Genomic DNA, 22,557 nt, shown 5'->3' on the forward strand with positions numbered 1-22,557 from the left:
GATGATGGTGGGATGGTAGGGGTTATGAGGGTGTTGGTGCTGGTGGTGGTGATAGTGGTGATATGGGTGAAGTGATGATGATATTAGTGGTGTGGTCGTGTAGAAGTGGTGGTCGGTTGATGGTGTTGGTTTTTGGCGGGAGCGGTACTAGTGCTGTCGCTGGTCGGCTGGTGCTATTGGTTGGACTTGGTGGTAGTGGTAGTGGCGGTGTAGTGGTGGCAATCATGATTTTGTGATGATGATAAGTTCTTTCTGTGTATAGGACTATATTCCCCATGTGATCTCAACAAGGCTTGTGGTAACATGTGAGATATGATTATGACAGTTCATGTGACTATTCATCCAATGAAGGTAGCAAATAAGTGTTGAATAGAGCTATTGGGGGCCTTTATGGCGACAGGTGTTTCAATCACCCAAATAATGTTAAATATGGATAAGTATTATATACTTGTGCTAGTTATGATTGATGGACATGAGCCACTGATTTATTGACATTGTAATAATTACAGTATTGCGCAATGACTATTTGGTTGAGTCTATTTTGATTATTTCAATATTGTTGAATCTGCAGCGGGAATAAAGAATATTAATTTAGGCTTTACCCTTCAAGCGATAGCATCGGTTTACTCTGTACTTTCCCCAGATATGTGCAAAACAAATCACAGGCATATTACTAGGGTGAGATTTTAACATGACCTTTGAAATTATCGGGCAGAATTATTTCCCCATGTTTAATTCATCAATCTATAGGTCGATGTTCCTTACAGTATTTTGAAAAAATACATACTCAAACCATTTGATTTATTATCATTGTTTTGAAACAGTCCGACACAATTTATTTGCCAAATAAACAGTTTGCTTAAATTCAACAAGCTTGGATAATCAGTAAATAATGGTGTCACAAAACCACAATTCTTAACGCCCTTACTTTGTTCAGTTGTGTTCTTGCCAAACACATCCCGGATTTCCTTAACAAAGATATGTATAATCAATCATTGTATAAATGTTGTCGTTTTGTTTTGTAGATTAATTAACGAATAAAGACTGAAGTCCAATCCAATTTATTAAAAGAAAAAAAATATATATCATGCATACTGTCATCGTTACACAAGCGCCAATAGCAATTATAAAGAGAGTATAGGGGTCGAAACTCTCCAAAGGTATTACTTTGTTCCATTTTATAAACTATTTTATAATAATAACGTTCTGTTTTGTATTTTTTTTTCTTTATGAAGAACTTGAAGCAAAACCCTAAAGCTTATACCTGGAATACTAAGTTTAACCAGTATTGTTTTCATTTGAATGTTGGCGAAAAGTATATTTTCAGATAAGCGAAACACAAATGCGCTGGCATCAAGAAAAATACCAATAAGTTATCTTTGTCCCCTTTTATATATAATTTTCAAACAATGTTATTTTTGTTGTCAAAAGAATGATTAAGTGTCTTTACAAGGATACTTATTATGACACTAAATATTGCCACGATTTATTTGTTATGTTGATATTCTCACAGAAAATGACAACGGTATAGTTTGGAAATAACATTTTTTCGATAAATTCGAGCTTCATTAAAAAAAAAAAAAACCTTTCAATTTAGTAGCCTACGTGAATACTATTTATTGTCTGAATTATTACTAATGTTTATGAGTACTTAAATTATATCGTTTTGAATTTTACAACAAAACTTCCATTGTATTTTGAGGGATTCCTATTGGGTAATGCTCTAGTATATCTATACTACTTCATGCGTAAAAATCCTTTCTATTAATCTTAGAGTACACCCAACAAACAAATCGCCAAGTGATGGTACCAAATTGATCTTTAGACAATCATTTGCATAATGTTAAATTATGTTCAATTATTGTACAGGATCATTAGAAAATATAATATTTAAAGTAGTATCTTCAGTGCCGATGAGAAGTACTATGACTTGTGTTCTTCTGTATGTACAATAGCCAATCAGACAACTTTGCTACTGTGTCAAAAAAATCAAAAAGAAGGGTTCACATTTACCGAATACAATGCTGTCATTAATGAATAAAACTATCCTGATTTATTTTTACTTTGGGGGTAAAGTTTCATTGTGTCTTAGTGTGTTGCGTAAACTGCTTATCCATTACAATAAACTAAGCTACACTGGTTCTAGATTGGGGGGGGGGGGGGTCTTGATCCCGTTTAGCTCAATTCTGTCGAGGAAACCTGGCGAAGATGACCAAATTATGTTGAATGCCTGTGGATGGGTACTATTGTGAAATGGGTTTTAAACTCAACTATCATAACCCATTGCCCTGCCACAGATCGCCAAACACAAGAACTTTAACCAGAAACCTGATGGCAAACTTGACTGAGTTTACCGCTGTGCCGTCGTTCAAAGCAGCCTCATGCTCTCGCACCTCTCCTATACATAGTTCATTCCCAGTTATTTATTTACTATTCCCTATAACAACTATATTAATTTTGTTTACTTTATGCGCGTTTGATGTTATTACCTTTCTATGTACTGATAAATCCTCATATTGAGTTATTTTCCAAAAAGAGCATTTGAATAAACGTCATAATGAATAAATGAATAACAAAGTGGTGTTGTGAGAGTGCATGAGGGAGACATTCTACCCATACAACAATCTGGAAAGATAAATGCACGTTGAGGGCAAGAAAGAGGGCAAGTTGGACATTTTTCTACCACAATTAGCTGATGATATCATTATGTTGGTCTATGTCCAACCTATAGATGTTATAATGTGATACTTGATGCACAACGGTTTTACACCACGACGAAGTCATATTAGTTGAGCAACAACTTTATCAATGTTTGAAGACTTTTTTTTTATTTATATTTAAATAGTACATCAATAGAGGAAGCTTTGCCAATTTTACGGTGAATCACTTTTGCATTTAAAAATGTCACACATTTAGATACAACACAAATATCACAGTTCAAAACTTTCAATTTTATTACATACTGATAAAGGGTGCAATCTGGAATAAAGCAGCTTAAAATATCAATCTAAAAAGAGGCATTAAAATAAAAGACGAAACGGGTATTATTGATAATATAGTCACCGAAAACGTGTTTATTAAATCATGCAAACTTAAAACTATTGAATTGCAACGTTTCAAAAGATGGTAACAAATACTTACATGGTTTGACTTTTGGATTCAATTATTCACTTAACACATTTTGCACACATTCTTGTTTTAATCAACATTTTAAATCTTTTTCATCGGCTCTATTTAGAAATTAAACCATTTCAAAATACAACTAGTATGAGCATGAGAGGGCGCTATACAGAACCCGCAAAAAGACACCTTTGACAATGAAACTACCGTGTGTTACAGTCATCTATCTATTGCTTTATTCATATTGGTATTGACATTATATTTTACCACTTCAACACTTACGGAAGAACTCATGGTTATATCATAATAAACAACTGTTTTTCAGGTTTCACTCCTACAATTCTAGTCCAATATAGTTTGCGTTAAAACCAACTACTGGAAACCTATGTCATAATGCAAAAAAAAACAACACTATTTAAACGAAACAATTAAGATTCCTTTATAAAATGTAATTTTGTTTGTTTAATATTTGTAGGATGACAGCCTTTTGTATTCACAAACTTCAAGTGAATATTTCCTTACAGTTTTTGTTTCTACTATTTCGTTTCAGAGCCAATATATTATCAAAATAATTTTGAAAAAACACCAACAAAAATACAAAAACAACTTGTTGACCTAGCTCACGAGGCTGATTGCATTCGAATCATGACAGGTAACACTAGCAAAACAACAGATAAAATATTGCCAAGTAAGTAAAGAACAAGGAAGGTTCTATCAAGAACACGTGAGACTAGAACCCATTCTCTGTAATTTCGTTTCTGCTCGGGTGTCAGTTGTTTCTCACCCTGTTTCATATGGGCCAAGGTCTCGTTCATTTTCTTCAATTCTCGCGTGAGAGCTTCAAACTGTTCCCCGTGTCTCTTGGAGTTGTCACTGTCGTTGCTATGATGCGAGTTGGGTACGTAATCCATGTAGAAATTGACTCCGTGTGTTTTTGAATGTTCCTTGCTCGGGACGGTAGTAAACTTGGTTCCACCTCCGGACTTCGTCAGAACTTTATGATTGTGACTCTTTTGCTTAAAGGTTTTTCGACGAATATCACGGATTTCTTCCGAAGAGATGCGAACAATTGGAGCAAAAACACCAAGGACAATAGTACGAATGTATCTTGGAACTGGCTGCCCGGTAAGTGCGTGGGTAAAGATGGCCACAACTATGACATTCAGAACCAACGACAAGGATACCAGCAGCATTGTTGCAGCAAAATATTGACCTGACAAGAACAAAGCACCAAACATAGTTTGATATCAGTACACATTTTATTAATTTCTGTTTTGGGTCAACAGCAAATATTGCGTGAAACTAAACGATTAATTTTAAATTTACCTCTAACATTTATCACATTGTACTCGAAAGTGTTTTCTGCACACTCACCCATAACACACTCATTAATTAGAAAATGAAATAAAAAAAAGTACTCATTTAATGCAGTCAGAATTTTAAATGTACATCAATGTGCTCATTGGCGTCAAGAATCAATTCAGACACAATATATCGAAAACACTATACACGTAGGCTAGCATTGCTCATCGACCAAAGCGGACCCCAAAAGTCCAGCAAAGGTCGATGGTTATTGGTCAATGGTTATAAGTCACTTACCGATAACTGGGACCTGATTGGTCGGTGGAATAGACTCAGCAACAATCATCAGAAACACTGTCATCGACAATAGAAACGTGACCCCAAGATTGACCTTTCCTTGTGACGTAGGTGGCAGCAGAAAAGCGAGCGCCGCCATGAGGCAAATCAGACACGATGGCATCATAAGATTAAAGACGTAGAACTCTGAACGTCTTGAGAACTTGATGGTGAAGGTTGTATCTGTAAAGGGTACCCCTGGATCGTCTGGGTAATATACAAAGTTATCTACGCTACTGATGCCTGTCATGTCCCATTCACCATTACTCATGAACACTGACTGGCTACCTGATGAGAGAATTAAGTTAAAAAAAAACAGAAATGAATACACTGCTAAAACGGTTAAGTTACTGATATATATATATATATATATATGATATTTATTTATTTATTTATTTAAAGATCTTTATACCAGCACAAGAGCCGTTTTACATTATGGTCCTGTGTAAAAAAAAAACATTTAAAAACCCATTAATATCAGTCTGCAGTCTTATCGTAAGTATCAGCAAAGCTCACAAACCACCCATCTACTTAATGTGAGGTTGCAAACTGCTTGTTTGTTGAGTGAGTGAGTCAAATGGTGAGTCAACAGTGACTCCAAAAGTCTAGGCCGTTGTGGCAGGAGATCCTGTACACCGGAGTTTCTGTCCCTCATAATGCAAACTGTGTATAAACTTTTTGTGATAGCGCCCTCCTTTGATGAAACATCCACCTTTAGCACATGTTAATATTTCCCATAATTGGGGTACAGTGTCTCCGACGGACAGATTTCCCTGTGACACTGTGTCTGTATTACGGGATACGGCTTGATCGCCACAATAAACGGAGCTCATCTTAGCAACAGTCCGGTTCACTCTATAGAGTGTGCGCCCTCTATCGACAACAGATACTGAGAAAGAAACGTGTAACACAAATTTATTATTACCATGTCCCTCCATGATTATCTCTTTGCCATTGTGTTGCCATGGACCAAACTTCATATCACAGTGCTGATGGTCGAATGGGAAGTAGCGAACATCGAGCAGGCAGTACCCTTTGAAGTTGACCGGGGCTGCCCACATGATACCCCCATTAGAGAAGATCTTGACCACTGGACCGACAAGAAAGTTTCTCGTTTGCAGCTCGGCACTAATTGAAACAATAAAAAAAAAACATTGTGATTAATTTAAGTGCATAATAAATGTTTTTTTTTTAGTTTTTTTTTATATAGATATATCTTTTGAAATGTGTTCAGGAAGCAATATATGGGTCACTGCCTCTGTGGTAAATCAGTTGACATTCCCAACCCTTGTTTCCGATCGATCTTCCCCACGTCGCCTACCGTGATCATCCACCTGATCATCTGCCACAAGCAATCGACAAAGATCCCGTCTCCATTCCCAGCAAGGACCACACTAGAATGCCCTAAGGATGGACAAGGCATTAACAACTGACCCGTCGATTTCTTGGGCTGGGTCTCCCCTGAAAACCAGCCATGGGGACGTAGAGTCATGGACCCTTGACCAATGACAGTTGATTGATTAAGTCATTCTTATGAACATGGTTGTTCATGAACATTCATGAGATGTGCTCAAGTCGTGACCAATCACATTGGTGTAAGTCTTTGCTTACAATGTGCCCATAAATCAATGTTGTTTGATTTCCTCGAGAATGTTTATTCATTCATTTCATTCGTTCATTTGTATTAAACAACCAACTGACAGCAGAAATCTGAATTATGTGTCATTACAAAGTAAACAAATCGTTAACATTAATGCAATTTATATTGACAATCAACACCTGTGTAAGAATCCAATTTATTAAAATATCTCGCCATTACTTCGGAAACAGTGCGCTTATTCACTGTCAATATGTATTTAAATGTTGCCGATCAGGTACTAATAGATCTTAAGCGGTTAATGGGCGCTTCTGCCCTTGACTGCTACGTTAAGGCATCGAAGTATATAAATAAAGATTAATAGACTATTGGAATGACAGATGTCTTGCACAGCTCGGTGCAAGTAAAGTTAAATACAATGTGTCAGATGCATATTAATTGCTGTTTCATTTGAGTTGAGTCCCAATCGTGGTGACCAATATTAAACTTGACATGAGAGTTTCGAGTTTGTGTAGGGAAACACAACTGGGTGCTATTTTCGAGTTTGTGTAGGAGCCAGTATCGATACCAACAACTGGGTGCTATTTTCGAGTTTGTGTAGGAGCCAGTATCGATACCAACAACTGGGTGCCATTTTCACCGCTGCTGTTTATAACTGGATGAGACGTTAATCCTGTTAATAGAAGATCAGTCATATAGTTGCTTTAAGACCCCTAAGAAGTCGGCCGGTGGGGTTAGTCGCTATTAGTATAGATCTGCAGATAAAAGATTATGGCAGTTTTATATGATTAAATGTCTTGAAGGGAAACAAGTAATTTAATACAAAATTAATGCCCCGTGCATTTCAAATGGAGTCTTTATATTGCTCCCTATCCCTGTGTCACACCGTCCGTCGGAAGTGAATGTGTAGTTGAGAATCTTTCCTGTTTCGTCATTGATGTAAAGTAGTTATGATATCTACGTGTATACAGGAGCTATACATCTGATACAAAACGGTGTTTGTATCTGGTATATTTAGCTTCTATCAAGCTTCTACAATGTTCAACTTGACGATATATAGAAAGATTAGCGGTAACACCATGTAATGACTATCTCTAATGAGTTGGGGTGGTTCTGAAAAGAACCGTTGGTCTCAACTCGACGTTTCGATCAGTATGCTCTGATCGTCAACTTGACTTAGTAATAAAGCCAGAACCCCAACGTGGCAGGTGAGCAAGGCAATCTTTTGAATTGCCAACCCTGATGTTCTTTTAAACCGTTTTAAGGGTTGAGTGGATGTTTTTTTACCTGAAAAAAAACAGCCTCCACAAATTTCATGATTATACTCTTATCTTTCAGACTTGAAGGTTGGCCTTTGTCAAACATCAACTCACGGCAGTTAGGTCTTCACCTACCTGCATTATTCACATGTGAATTTACGGTAAAAGTCTGTATTTTGTGAGTATTTTTCCTTAGTTTGTAAATCGAAGTCATTAAATTAGCCAGACTACTCCATAATTTCACAGATAAATAATGCAGGTGGGTAGAAACCACACTGCCGTGAAATGACATTTAAAGGATTAGGGTACTTTTAAAAATATCCACAGATTTACATTAAACTTACAGGGTTTGAAGATAATGATAGTGGAAAGCTTCCCTTCAAATATTAGTTACTGAGGTGCTGTAGTTTTTGAGAAATTAGTAAAACATTGTCATGAAAATACGTTTGTTAATGTTTAAAAAATAATTTTCGTCTCATGAGACAAAAATTATTTTCATGACATTATTCTACTCATTTCCCAAAAACTACAGCACCTCAGCACGTAATATTTCCAGGGAAGCTTTCTACTATCATTATCTTCAAATTGTAAGTTTAGTGTAAATCTGTGGACATTGTGTTTTTTGTCCTACAAAAAGTACATACACCCTTTAAGTCGGGGCTTCAGCTAGGTGTAAGTTCGGAACAAAATTTTAATAGTTAGTTTTTAAAGGTGTTGTTGTTTTGGTGATCTGAGAATTATTCTACGCATCTTTAGTGTGAAGTTTTATTTTAGGGTAAGGTAGGCCCTACCCGGATTTTGAAGACGGTGGGTTATAAAGAATTTAAAATCCCATTATCTCTTTTAGAGGTCCGTGAAATAGGTCGAACATTATTATATTAAAACAATTTAAATTAAATTTTCCTTTTTTGAATAAATCTCTCAACTTTAGTGTTTGGATGCATTAAGGTACATCGGCATTTATACAGACGCTTCATATTCCACTTGCATTTACAACCTCATTTTACACTTCCTTAGGTTTCGTCAAATTCACGGACCACTGAAAAATAGAATAAGAACTGAACAAAACTTTGTACCAGAAACAGGTTGATTATTCGGCATGCCGTCAGAACTTCAACTGGGAGTGGATTTGATCGAAATATAATTCTATTGGAGTATAACCTGACAGTGTTTGTCGGTACAGCCTACGCAATTGCCCGTCATGTTCCACTCTCCTCAGAGACTTCGGATTATTTTGCCAAAGTCAAAATCACCGGATTTGGCTTTAGCTCGAGCTGCATCTGCGGCTGAAACAATATCCAAAGAGTCTTAGGATGAGGAAATGAGCACCAGTAATGGTCGGTTTGTTTAAACCATCTAGAAAAGAACATCATATTCAAAGACGCCTGGTTTGAGCAACCAGTAGTGGTCGGGTTTCTTTAAACCATGTAGAAAAGAACATCATATCCAAAGACGCACCAGTAAAGGCCGGTTTGTTTATAACCATGCAGAAAAGAAAATAATGTCAAAGACGTCTGGTTTGAGCAACCAGTAATGGTCGGGTTTCTTTAAACCATGTAGAAAAGGTAATCATATCCAAAGACGCACCAGTAAAGGCCGGTTTGTTTATAACCATGCAGAAAAGAAAATAATGTCAAAGACGTCTGGTCAACATCTTTCTTCAAAACTGAGAAATCTCACTAAAAATCGGAAAAATGCTTCTCCTTAGCAGTAAAATAACGCAAGACAGTTCTCTAGAGAAGAAACTCTACCTGGCCCAATTTTATAGAGCTGCTAAGCACAACAATTTTTCCCTTGATAAAAGCAGGAATGCCAACCAAATGTCCTCGTGATTTTCAGGACAAGCAAGCAACAAATGGAAAATTGGTTGGTAATCCTGTTTTTATCAAGGAAGAAATTTCGTGCTAAGCAAATTTTTGAGCCTAGCAGCTCTAAGAAATTAGGCCCTGGCAAGTAGATATAAACATGGTGTTACCGCAATACATTGATACATCACCATGCAATGCCTAAAATCACATTTGTTTCTTTTAACCAAGCAGACAAAAACCATATGGACTTGAAAGGGATATTACAACAACATGACTCTCCAATTATTATTGGAGGTAGACACCAATGGTGGTCCTTTCAATATAACTCCTGTAGCGAAAGTGATACTTAGCAAGTCAAGCATCAAGTCAATTATATCCAACTACACCTCAACTGTTTCCAGTCTGATGGTTCTCAATCAAGACACCACTGAAGGGAAACACAATCATTTTGGGGCTCATTTTACCGTCATCGGTGAACTTGTACGTTTTGCCCAAGTTGTCATGATCCAATGAGGAATAATAAAATAGTGACGCTTCAGACACACACAGTGGGCAATACTACACATGAGTTCCTCTGCATTGCCCTCGGCAATATCTGCGTCATTGCTCGGCAAGATGGGGAGGCATGAACGGATAGAAAAGAGGTCAATGGTCTTCTTCAGGAGGAGGGGGTAGACTTAGATCTTGAGCTTGATTTTGAGCAGCCAATTCTGACTTGATGTGGGAACACGAGTCAAATCTTGGGGTTCCATTGGTGGTTGATGGAGAGGGCACTTCCTAGTGATGTGATTCTCTCTTCTCCAGTTAGCGGTTTAGCTTCACCTATGCATGCCGAATGAGGTATGGGTCAGGAGTGTATACAGCTTATAGATGAGGCTCTCTCAGGGGCTATGATGACTGGTGCTATTGTTGCGACCATGTGGCAGTCCGTTAGAAATGGGGGTATTGATGCACTGTCTTTGTGTGTGCCTGTGGGAGTAGTACCTTTGCCTCTGGTGCCACTGTTGTGACGATTTGTGGCATTCAATTTGGGCATGAGGTGTTGATGCACTGTCTTTGTGTGTGCCTGTGGGAGTAGTACCTTTGCCTCTGGTGCCACTGTTGTGACGATTTGTGGCATTCAATTTGGGCATGAGGTGTTGGTGCACTGTCTTTGAGTGTGCCTGTGGGAGTAGTACCTTTGCCTCTGGTGCCACTGTTGTGACGATTTGTGGAGGTCAATTTGGGCATGAGGTGTTGATGCACTGTCTGTGTGTGTGCCTGTGGGAGTAGTACCTTTGCCTCTGGTGCCACTGTTGTGACGATTTGTGGCAGTCAATATGGGCATGAGGTTTTTATAGGTGTTTTACTACCTATAGCATCTGTTGTTGCAAATTGTCGCTTTGATTTGGGTCAGGAGTGTCTAGTATCTTAAGTGATGACCTAGGAAGCAGGTGGTCTCGGTGAAAACTGCTCCATCGTTGTTGGTTCAAACATCATCCATGGTTGCAGGCATACCAGCAGCAATGACACGTCTCCATTTCGAGGCTCTCATAGTTGCTTGTGTTTGATGACCATAGGTGCCAGGTCAAGGCAGAAGTGTGTCTGTGAGGAGACGCTGGCTCCTTCGTCCCATACCTTTGCCTGCGCAATGGTGATCCAGGCCTACCATGTGTCAAGATTTACACCAAGGGATGTGGAGGTGACTAGAAAGCCAGTCACTGCCGTTGACCTGTACGTCCCGCTCTCGTTTGGCCTCTCTGTTGGTCAGCTGGACTGCTGCTGATATTATATACACCTTAGTGAGCTTTAGGCTCCAGTTCGTCAAGCAGGCTGTCAAGGTATCCATGTCCAGGCTGGGGGTTCTCTCAATGACTTCCCAATGCTTGTAGGCCACCAGAATACCCAAGTCATCGGCGTAACCATACTTGAATTGGTCTTCTCCTCAAACGTAAAGCTTGTCATACTTTGGTGGGTGTTTTTTACAGGAAAAGTCAATGGGATAGTTTTCGTTTTATTTTGGCTTTCTCACCTTTTACATCCATAAAGTTTGTTCAGTTGATCAGGCAAGAGTAATTATTGGTCGTATATATTTTCTGAGCTACGCTTAATGTTTTGGTCTCAAACTACACTAAATACTTTTAAGAAGGTATAGTCAATTCCTCTTCCTAAGGCCGCCAAAATTTGTGTCTTTTCCTTTGAAAGCAAAGTAAGAGTTCTCGGGTAAAGATGTTTTTGCCATTCGCTTATAAGCAAGAGCAAAATAACATATCACACACAACTTACTTGAGAGCCTTGATGAGATGCCAAGGTTCCCAGCCAACTCCTTGGGCGCGGCCATGTGTCATAAACAGAAACAAACTCAAACAGCTGGCGCGTCTGAATGCAGTCCTCTACCTCTACAGTCCACAAAGACGACCATACATAATTTAAGGTTGTGATGCTCTTTGATCATTTCAATTTGGAATGCTGTAGTGACAGAAATCCCCGAAACAACCCATTGAATACGCTTACCTTATTGTTTCGCAACCCTTGAAATTCAGTTGGAAAGCATTTGCAAATTATTGATAAAAAACTGTTTACCTGAATTTTAAGTTGGGAGGGTGAGTTTTGTTTATGCACGGAAAATCATTAGAATTCGATCGCTCGACTTGTTTTGACAGCACTTGTCAAGTTCATTGACCTTGTATTGATCAAGTGGTTCTTTTGGGGTTTGATTTAAGAAACACAAATTGTGTTTTTATGATAAATGTCAAGGACCAGAATCCTGACAAGTATTGATAACAAATGATGATTGACAACTGGTTTTCTTCATATATCCTTGTTTCTATGGATGAGGGAAGAGCAGAATCGTTTAAACCCTCGAGTTTCCATGAAGCGTACTCAATAGCTTGAAGAAACATGGCAACCTCTTTGTGCAGGCCTGTTTTATTTTTTTATTTTTAGAATGCTTGTCGATATAGACTTGCCGAGCAACTGAAACAAGGCGACATTCAAAATATATCTTCTTTTCATAATACATCATGATTGAACATGATAACACTGGTATGATGGTATCGACTGACACCCCCCCCCCCCCCTTCCCCTTCCTCAGCAAAATAGCTATAATACCCTTACTCCATTATGCAAATAAGAAAGAGTTAAAGTATCTTGGTAACAGCAAAGAGGCAGTAATTCGATCAGATAATACTCTTACAAGTACAAGACCCAATTGAATATCTGTTCTTCCCGTCAGTTAAATACAGATTCTTACGGACGCAAAGCTGGTCGACTTGGCACAAGCATCCGGGACTAAAGCAAGCCTTTCATTGTCAGTGTAAAACGTATAACCTTGATAGCAAAGAGACTTCTGTCAAGAAAGTGAGTTGTTGGATGGGTTTTTCTTAGGCATGTTATATATAGAGTGTTTTTAATATATTTGTTTGTATTTGAACATTCAATTTAACGGTGGGTATTTAAAGCGATTGCAACCCTCGTTTCGTCGTTACTGGACTAGATATCTGAGTAGGTAAGTGTGGCTCTTAAAAGTACAATAAGTCAACAACAAAGTTTCACTCTTTGATAAAATAATAAGCCTGTTGGAATGAAACCAAACATATCAATTGCAGCAGAGACCTTTTGGTTGTACTTTATGGCTTAAAATAATCCATGAAGATGAAAGAGATTAACCTAAAGACGGTAAAAATGAATTCCACACCATAAACTGTTGATGAAGTAAACAGCTAATGGTTGACAATCGCACGAGCATGGCACATGACGCAAAGTGACAGCAATCAGTTAGTACCAGACGGTGTAAATGACAAAGAACCTTGAAGTGTGCTGGTATTTGCTGCTGCTGTTGTGAATGTTTACAAACAAAATAGTAATTGTTTGTGAGTTAGTTCTGACAAGAACAACATAAAAAATACCTGGCAAGTTTAGATACACACATGGTGTAACCGCAAACCAAACAATGCTTCAAATCACATATTATAACACTATTAATAAAAATACAAGGTTATGATTTTCTCACTTGTTATAAAAGTAGATATCAGGAAGCCATATTTCGTACGAGGGGATTTTGAACACATAGACTCCACCATAGTCGTCAGGATCCCACGTCAAGTAATCATCCGTCCAAGTCTGTACAGAGAAGAGAACATTTCTTAAGGGTGTATACTGCTTTTGAATAATCATAGACTATACAAAGGTTTACTTTGGTTGCAACTGCATTATTAAAGGCACTGGATACATTTAGTAACTGCAAAAGACCTGGCAGCCGATTTCACGAAACGCTGGGATTAATCCTGTCTCGAGTTAGGACGAGTAACCCGTCTTAACTTAGGATGGGTTCAATGCGTCCTACGTATTTGGATACGGAACTGAACCCGTCCTAAGATTAATCCTAAGTTAGGGAGAGTTTGGTGAAATCGACGGCAGTATCCTCACTTGTTGTCTCCCAAATTATGCATATTGTAACAAATCGGTGACAATTGGGACTTAATTGGTCATCGAACTTGTGTGCTTTTACTCAAAGTTTTAGGTGCGACAAAAAAAGCTTAAGGTCTGAAGTATTTTACTATTTGAGTGAGAAAATACCTCTAACTCAAAAACTAGGTTTCTTTAGAGGGAGCCGTTTCTCGCAATTTTGTATACTATTAACAGTTATCCATTTACCAAGTAAGTTTTTTTTTTCTAACAATTATTTTGAGTAATCACCAATAGCGTCCAATGTCTGTAACCATCACGCATTCTGAAAATAATATTAAATTTTTAAATCAAAAAGCAAAATGTTTTTAACACCAAGTTCGCTTCCTCAGCCATTCTTAAGTATGATAATAATAACACTCATGTGTTTAGCAGATTTGACATTTTGAGAGTACAATCTCCTGTATAATGTTGAATTATTCCCGCCACTTTGTGACTTCTCTGCCAATATTCAACCATGACCTTTTGGTATTATCAATTTTACTGACAAAGTACTAAAGTGCGTCAATATTGGCAGTGCGAGATATTTCCAGCATTTCGGAAATCGCGTCAATTCAACTGTACATTAGCCAAGGACGATAAAAGGGATCCCTACAGCGAGTATTATCATTCTAATATTTCTGTCTGGGGAAGATTTTGTATCGTTGACTCAGTAGGAGGAGAAATTTTTTATCGCTACTTACCAATGTCAACCATATGGAACTGCTTAAAGTCTGTTCCCTTTCATTCTGTAGACGAAAGTAATAACATTTTGTTAAACTTTGATAGACAAGACAGTTTGGTAATGGTACAATGACCTAAACAAATTTTACAACTCGAAGATATTTGACATACTTGAATATCTGTTATTATTTTTCAAATAGTATACATCAACACTTTCTAGACCGAGAACTGTGTAATGTACGACAACCATTTACTAATTATACTTGTGTAACCTGACGTGACCTTTATTGCTATGCATTTCGTTTTATAATTGTGTTCAAAAAACATTGTTATACTTATAAATTCAAATGGACTTTTCACCACGAGGAAATATCAGCACCGAATAATGCAAATAACAATAACAACGTTCATACAAATTGTACCGTATTTTATGTTTCACAATCGTGTTTTTTCCGCTAGACTTGTCTGTTGCCAGGATCATCCCTTGGCGACAGTGGTTTTTGTTTTACTGGCATTCCAGGTTTTTACTGCCACTTTCACAGTCGCGTTTTATCTCCCAATAAAGCTTACCGGCTTGCATTGCGCCCATTAAACTTAAAAGCCTTTCCAACAGCCAGTTTTACAAATTTAGATAATGAATAAGTCAGGCAATGCTAACTGAGATGACGATCACGTGTGCTACTTTCTGTATGAACAGTTTACATTTTTTTAGGGTTTGCTGATGCATTTATTCAACCATTGCTAATTATAAAAAATGTCTGTATAGGTGAGAATGTTTAGTTGAATAATGCGCATACGCCTTCATGCAGCTATCCACATGTTTTGAAAACTTCTTTAATATTTGCATCTGTTTTCAATTTTTCCCAGCTTACGAAAATTCAAGATATAAAAACATCGGCCTAAACGTTTTAACAAACAAACCTGTGAAATTTTGAGCTCGTTTGGTCGTCAAAGTTGCGAAATAATAATGAAAGAAAAAACACCCTTGTTACCCGAAGTTGTGTGCTTGGAGATGCTTGATTTCGAGACCTTAAATTCTAACTTTGAGATTTCGAAATCAAATTCGTGGAAAATGACTTCTTTCGAAAACTACTGTACTTCAGAGGGAGCCGTTGCTCACAATGTTTTATACTATCAGCAGCTCCCCATTATTCTTTACCAAATAAGGTTTTATGCTAATAATTATTTTGAGTAATTACCAATAGTGTCCACTACTTTTAACAGACACAAAGATAAGATTTACTTTAGAGGGCATTCACTTAGTCCGAAAAAAAATCACTAACTGCGCCAAATATTTAGATCCAAGAACACGTATTGAGTTTCAATCAGCACCAAAGAGCTCGAGTTTCAAATGACACTGGCAATGTCATTACCATTGTGACACCTAGACGCTCCATAATAAGCTTCTGGATGGTCTAGCTCGGTTTCTTATTATCTTTCTTATTTATTTTTTCAATATCATCCGAATCTCTGATATGGATTAGGATAGAAAGCTATCGATCATGGTGTTTGAAATTACAGTTTGATGGCCCAATGTTAACCCAATGTGATCGATCGAGTTGGTGGTGAATATTATCTTGACGTCTACTGACTTGGGGATTCGAACCAGTTTTGATGCGACGCAGTTGCATTTAGAAAATGAATGGTCACTGAACCGTTAAAATCGGGGTCCAAATTTTATAAAAACTGTTAGTACCCAAACTTGCTAAGTACACAAGAGTATTGCTTGGCAGAAACAGGTTACCAGCCACATTTACACTAAGAGTGCATTAATGTCGTTGGTGCACCACTCATGTTTGCGTATCAAAGACATTTACCAAGCAGTATTTTCTGCTTAACAGCTTCATAAAATTGGGCCCAGTTGAAATAACTCGAGGTGTTCACTTCAATTAGTGAAATAGTTATTGTCCATGATAGGTATGCCTGGTTACCCTTTGCAGTTAATAGAACACAAACTGATGGTGCGGCAAATGATGTGCATTCACTGTATCTTATCATTTTTTAGTTGGTGAGATTTTTGAAGCCTAGAAGTCACCGATATGAAGGGTTGGCAAACTTTAAAGGAGAAACTTTAACTTGATTAATACTTGGGGATACAGATTAGGATGGGACCCATCCCCTCGCTGTTTCGTGTGCCAAACATTTCGTATTATTCGAACGTACTGGGGCAGACCGCGGGTCGACCCAAGGAAGCTAAACGAACGCACCCAATATTACAGTCACGTCAAGTCAACAACTTACCATATCCAGAACATGCGCATAGAAGACTTCGAATCTGATGATAAGTGGCATGGATGCATTCTTGACTGGTCGAACTAACTTGTTATATTCACCAAACAAATTCGAGATCAAATTGGATACATTCTGATCTGCCGCAGACACTGAAAGACAAAAGGATGGTCAATTAATACTCAAATTTACAGAAGATTGTGGTATTTAATAACTGCGAATGGTTATAAGTATGACCAATTTCAAACTTGACCAACCGAACAGCAGACTACAATCTTCTCACATCGCGTTGCCCCAACATGGTACGACACCCTGACGTCGCAACAACAATTAAAACTGTTCGTTCTTTCTTTTACTGATGGAAAAACTTTGCCATCATCATACACAGAAGTTTGTATTGAGATACATATTTAAACTAGGCCTATCTAGAAAGAGCATGGCTTCAAAAACTACAAACTATATGCAATGTTGTTTAGGGTATAATCTTTAAGGGTTGTTGGCAATCCTTTAACTCTAACTTAAAACCAAAAGCAATATTCGGTCTACATTCTTCAAAAATAAGTCTACTTTAACCTTAAAAACCTCTTTTAAACAATTTAAAACGGAATGTTTACCTATATATACCTTAATATTATATTCTTTTATAGAACTTATGCAAAGAAACGGACAATAAAACAGCGAATGCGTATATAGCTTATTTGCGACCATGATATTTAACAGAAAGAAAGTGCGTGTGTTTCAACCCACCTTTGGTACCATAATTATTGCTACTACCTTTCCGATAGCATCATCAGTTTACTTCACACCATTACGTATCACAGTCTAAGCTTATATTCCACTCATCAATTCTTAATAAGTATCATAGGGGAATTAAAGTACTATTTCCAGCTGTTAATGTTCAAACGTGTTATATCGTAACTCAAATATTTTGAGAAATTATAAGCAGCATGTGACTCTACGTGTATGTAAACTGATTCCAATTAAGCATATACCGAGAAGTGGCACTGTGCACCACGGTTGTATGACAGGTGGAGAGTAACGAGCTCAGATGTAAAATACTTCAAAGTATATAACGGATTTTAAAAAGTACACCATTGGGTACAACCTGGACAAAATGTCAAAGTTATTAGTCCCTGATATTAGCAGTGATCCTTAGAAGGACAATTTATTTGTGAACTTCTTTTTGAGTGCGCTTGTGATGAGAAAGGTGAACTGTTTTCCTCCGCATAACAACGAGTTGATTTATCGTAATGTGTACTAAGAGAGTACGGAAGTCAGTAAATATACAAGACGTCCTTCACAAACTACAACTACAATATACCTTTTCTTCATGAAATTATATAATATCGGTGGGCAAATTTCTAAAAAGTAATTTTGTCAGGCTTTTCTGTGAACTGTGTAACGCTATAGTTATTATGTGTGCCTAATTGAAAAATTAGGCCGATAGTAAACAGTGCCCTAGGAGAAACCCATTTCAATTTGCAGTACCGAGTCAGGTAACCAGATTTAACGACATTAAAAATGGCACGTTCAATTTCTTATCATGACATTTAATATTGTTTATAAAGATATAAATTTAATCTCTTGAGAGGATTTGAGTTCAACTTCACTTCACGTGATGTTTTTACAAGCCTACTTCCTACGTCACTCTTGGGTTGAATTAATATGTGCACACACCAAGAGAAATTGGTGTGGGAAAACGCAATTGATTCCTCGCCATGCGTTGAACGAGTACAGTTTCGATTGGCTCGCCTACTGAATTTGATTTGAACAAACAATTTGCCGTACTCTCATGATGTCGTTCGTATATTCAGATCAGTGAGCTCATTTATTTTGAAGGCTTTTAAATACTCTCGAAAGTGTTTGAACATTCTTTTTTTGCCAAGAGTCAAGTCGTTTACATCTAGTTTAAAAACACTGTACACCATTGGTAGTTGTCAAAGACCAGTCTTCTGACTTGGTGGATCTCAACATATGCATATAATAACAAACCTAGAAAATTTAGGCCTTAATTTGTCGTCGAAGTTGCGAGATAATAATGAACGAAAAAACACCCTTGTCACACGAAGTTGTGTGCTTTCAGATGCTTGATTTCGAGACCAAATTCGTGGAAATTATTCATTTCGCAAAAGCTACGTTACTTCAGAGTGAGCTGTTTCTCACAGTCTTTTATACTATCAACAGCTCCCCATTACTCGTTTACCAAGTAAGGTTTTATGCTAATAATTATTTTGAGTAATTACCAATAGTGTCCACTGCATTTAATGCATCCCTGAATGAATAACTGGTGTGGCTGTGTTTCAACAACTAAAAACTGCTTACTATAGACTAGCAGCTACCTTGCCACTTTAATGGGGCAACAATCAAGCAGCAACACAAATCAGCAAATTTAATTATTTCATGTAGTAAGAACATAGGTTTGGAAATTATTAACTGTTTAACTCATGCTCTAAATGCACAACTCGCAAAGTTGTTTTTTTTCCATTTGTATTTGACTTTTGTAAAAGCACTTATGAACCAAAAAATCGATGATCATCGAACTGCCTCTGCCTGCCTTGTGCCTCCCGTCTTCCTCAGTATTCTTGTTTGTGCTTGTGGTTTTTGGGGGGTTTTGTTTTACTGCTTTGTCAAGCAGTGTACACCATTATTACTCAGCATTGATGTATTGCCACTTGCAGAATACTAAGATATTAAGATGTCGTCCAAGTGTTTCCGATTCCCAAATTGGGATGATTGATATTTTTTAGAGTGATCATCAACAGTAAATGCAAACAAACTCCCTGCCGCAATCTCCGATCAGTAAAAGGGCACAAGTAAATAAGAAGAAAAACTATTTTATATCTCTTTCTTTCTAGAACAATAGAGCAGAAGCCGGACATTGCATTTAAGCTGTAGGTGAAACAAGTATCTTGTATCTATTATTTAATTATTATTAATATTATTATATAAACAAACAAGTAGATCAATATACCGTCCGTTATTTAAGAACGTCAGAGGTGTTTGCTTACGCATGGTTGGCCACAAATGGCGTCAAATTGCGTCTATTTGGTGAATGGATCACTGGGAATAGGGGCGTCTCGTACAGACCTCACTATTTTATTTATACACTTATTTCTACAGAGTTACTCATGTATAAAGGTCGGTCGACATACTGGCACTCACTAATCACAGGTTTAAGCAACCTATTTCAATTTTAAAGTTACAACGCGTGAGTTAATTTTGATTCATCCCTATGTCTCTCACTACAAGTGAAACTAACAAACAAAATACTTGACTATAGCCTCAAGAAATCATTGCGGCTACACGCATATTTTTACAGCTACTTTTATAATTAAAAACTCATTTCCATTTTTATCATTGGAAGACATATCTTAAGGAGAAATAAGAGGCATTCTCGAGTATCAAAAAAAATATCTCGTTTGATTCACCGCGTTGGTAACTTAAGGGTTACACTCCAATTAATAACACTGTCTGGAATCAAAATGATTTAAGCCACTGAGGTGGAAGAAACCGCTTAAATGGATTGAAATTTTGATAACATTTTGCGGTTGAAAGCTCTCTGAAGTATAGAGACTTAATGAAGAGGGAGCGCCTAATCTGCGCTACAAAATCACGGTCCGTAAGGACCTTGTGTGCCCCCATTGGCCCATCACTGCCGGGCGCGAAACGTATTGATTACAATTTAATTAAGTGCAAAATGTACAAGCACGTGTTTGTTTAACCAGAAAGAGGTTCCTCCATTTAGAAGTGAATCCGAAACATGATATATCTGTCTAGAAACACTTTCTAGACACACTTCGCAACTTTTCAATCAATGTTGCAATACTCCCACAACCTTATTTAAACACACTTTAATTAGGTGTCGATAGATTAGTTTACCTCCACTCAATATTTACTTCAGGTAGTATTAAATGTCTTCTTTTATTTATTCTCTAAATATTAAATGTTATCTTTTGTTTGTTGTGTAAAATAAGTCGGTATGTTTTTGAAGGAACTAATTTGTTCAATCTACCTTAATCATTACGGTAGGTTGAACCAATTAGTTCAATGCAACATTTTCACTCGTTTCATAACGATCAATATCACGTCAGTATAAAGATAAATATAAAACAGAAACAGGCTGTTGAGGAATTGTTTCGTTTCATAAGTAAAAGTAAATAGAAATGCTGAAATAAAACTGTGTAAGGTTTTCCTTTTTTACAGGCTATAGGCTACAATAACAAGCTACAGATCACAGCATGCAACAAATTTGTGTCCGCAGCCCACATCATGTCTGCAATTATGATATAAATAAATAGATCACATCATGGAATATTGAATAATTTGATTCAAAAACCAGGAATCGCAGATGGGGCATAGCTTCCGTGTCTTGACTTCGCATCCCATTCATCACACTCGACAAGTCGCAAATTACAACAGCCAGAAGAACCCGCAGGACTAATTATTTATTTATTGTCATGATTATGTCCTCAGAAAATGTGTAACCATAATACAGATCTCATGCCTTTAGACTTCACTCATGTAGCTGGTGACAGGGTCTTTGTTGAACAACCTGTCTGGTTGACTAAGTACCGGATGACTTTACACTTAGTAGAAGGTTGAGGGAGATGTGATGATATTGGCACTGTAGCGATACTTAAACTTCTTTTTTCTTAAGATTGTCTGGATGTGTGAAGACAAAATGGGGCCTGCAAGGTTCGCAGAGATCGCTCTTATCTACAGTATTTGCATTCATCTTTAACAGGACCATACGGCCTATTCTTCAATCAATATACAATATCCACTCATGAGTACAAAAATATGTGACACACAAAAACACACCAACAGAAGCTGTTTTCAGTTGTGTAAACTTTTAGAAGGGAGGGGGGAACAGACAATAATGTTCAGCATGTTGGTTACTAAAATCATAAGAGCACAGGTCGAACAACAAAGAAAAATTCATGTATTTTCATTTGAATATTTTTCAGCAGCTCTATGAAAAATTAAACTGATATCCGAAAAATAAGTTTGGTTTCTAGTTACAACGTTCAATGACACACATAGCATGAAATATATATCAGAACGTGTGTAAACATAACTTTCTCAACGAAGTCTCCCACGATGGATGCACCATTCAGTCATTTCAATGTCTAGCAAATTGCCCTATCCCAAGATTCATCGTCCCATTGATCTCAAACTGCCAAAGTATCTTGCCCTAAGACCAACACCCAGCACAGGGCCTCCGGACGGCATAACACCGTCTTAGACATGATGGCTTCTTATTAGATGGCATCTTCTTTCATTGATATTTTGCCTCATCTTTAATCTCAAGGATCAACATCTCGTAAAGTATCTTCCAAACCCTGAAGGTGTGATTCTCAATTATGAAGAGGCAGAGAGAGATCTTGTCTGTATCATTGCTGACCACGTAGCTTCACAATTCAATTATACAGTACATCTTACCTTGTGAAAGTGGGTTCAGAAAATAAAGGTACGTCATGGTGATACAAGGTCCCAAATTATTCGCAAATTACTCAGAAATTACTCGAGACAGTGTTGCTTAGAATTCATTCGTCGCGTTTAACAGAAAGTGCATGGACCCCTGGTGGGGTAAAATGGTACATACAGCTTTATACTAAGACCTTTCTCCCGTAAATTGTTATATCTTCCCTTTTTTTTCTCCTGAAGACGAGCAGAGTATACTGTTCAAAACACAAACCAGCTCATTTCAGACCAAACACTCCCACAAAGGAGATTGAATACATAGTTGCATCGGCAAGTTTACTATTTATTTATAGTTTATTCTTTTATCAGTTTT

The 22,557-nt window shown here is 37.4% G+C and overlaps 1 protein-coding gene across 2 annotated transcripts in view; it reads right to left on the minus strand.

Moving 5' to 3' along the window:
* Positions 1-2,194: 2,194 nt before the first annotated feature.
* The window catches only part of LOC139940733 (neuronal acetylcholine receptor subunit alpha-10-like), a 41,374-nt gene continuing 21,011 nt past the window's right edge, over positions 2,195-22,557 (minus strand). For both annotated transcript variants that reach the window (XM_071937101.1, XM_071937100.1), the window contains exons 2-7: positions 16,773-16,912; positions 14,552-14,596; positions 13,414-13,523; positions 5,684-5,886; positions 4,720-5,046; positions 2,195-4,333 (exon numbers count right to left, since the gene is read on the minus strand). In XM_071937101.1, the coding sequence (XP_071793202.1) occupies positions 3,741-4,333; positions 4,720-5,046; positions 5,684-5,886; positions 13,414-13,523; positions 14,552-14,596; positions 16,773-16,912 (1,418 nt within the window). In that variant the 3' untranslated portion in view covers positions 2,195-3,740. The remainder of the gene's footprint in view (positions 4,334-4,719; positions 5,047-5,683; positions 5,887-13,413; positions 13,524-14,551; positions 14,597-16,772; positions 16,913-22,557) is intronic.

This window comes from Asterias amurensis, chromosome 8, assembly GCF_032118995.1.
Source record: "Asterias amurensis chromosome 8, ASM3211899v1".
Lineage (NCBI taxonomy): Eukaryota > Metazoa > Echinodermata > Asteroidea > Forcipulatida > Asteriidae > Asterias > Asterias amurensis.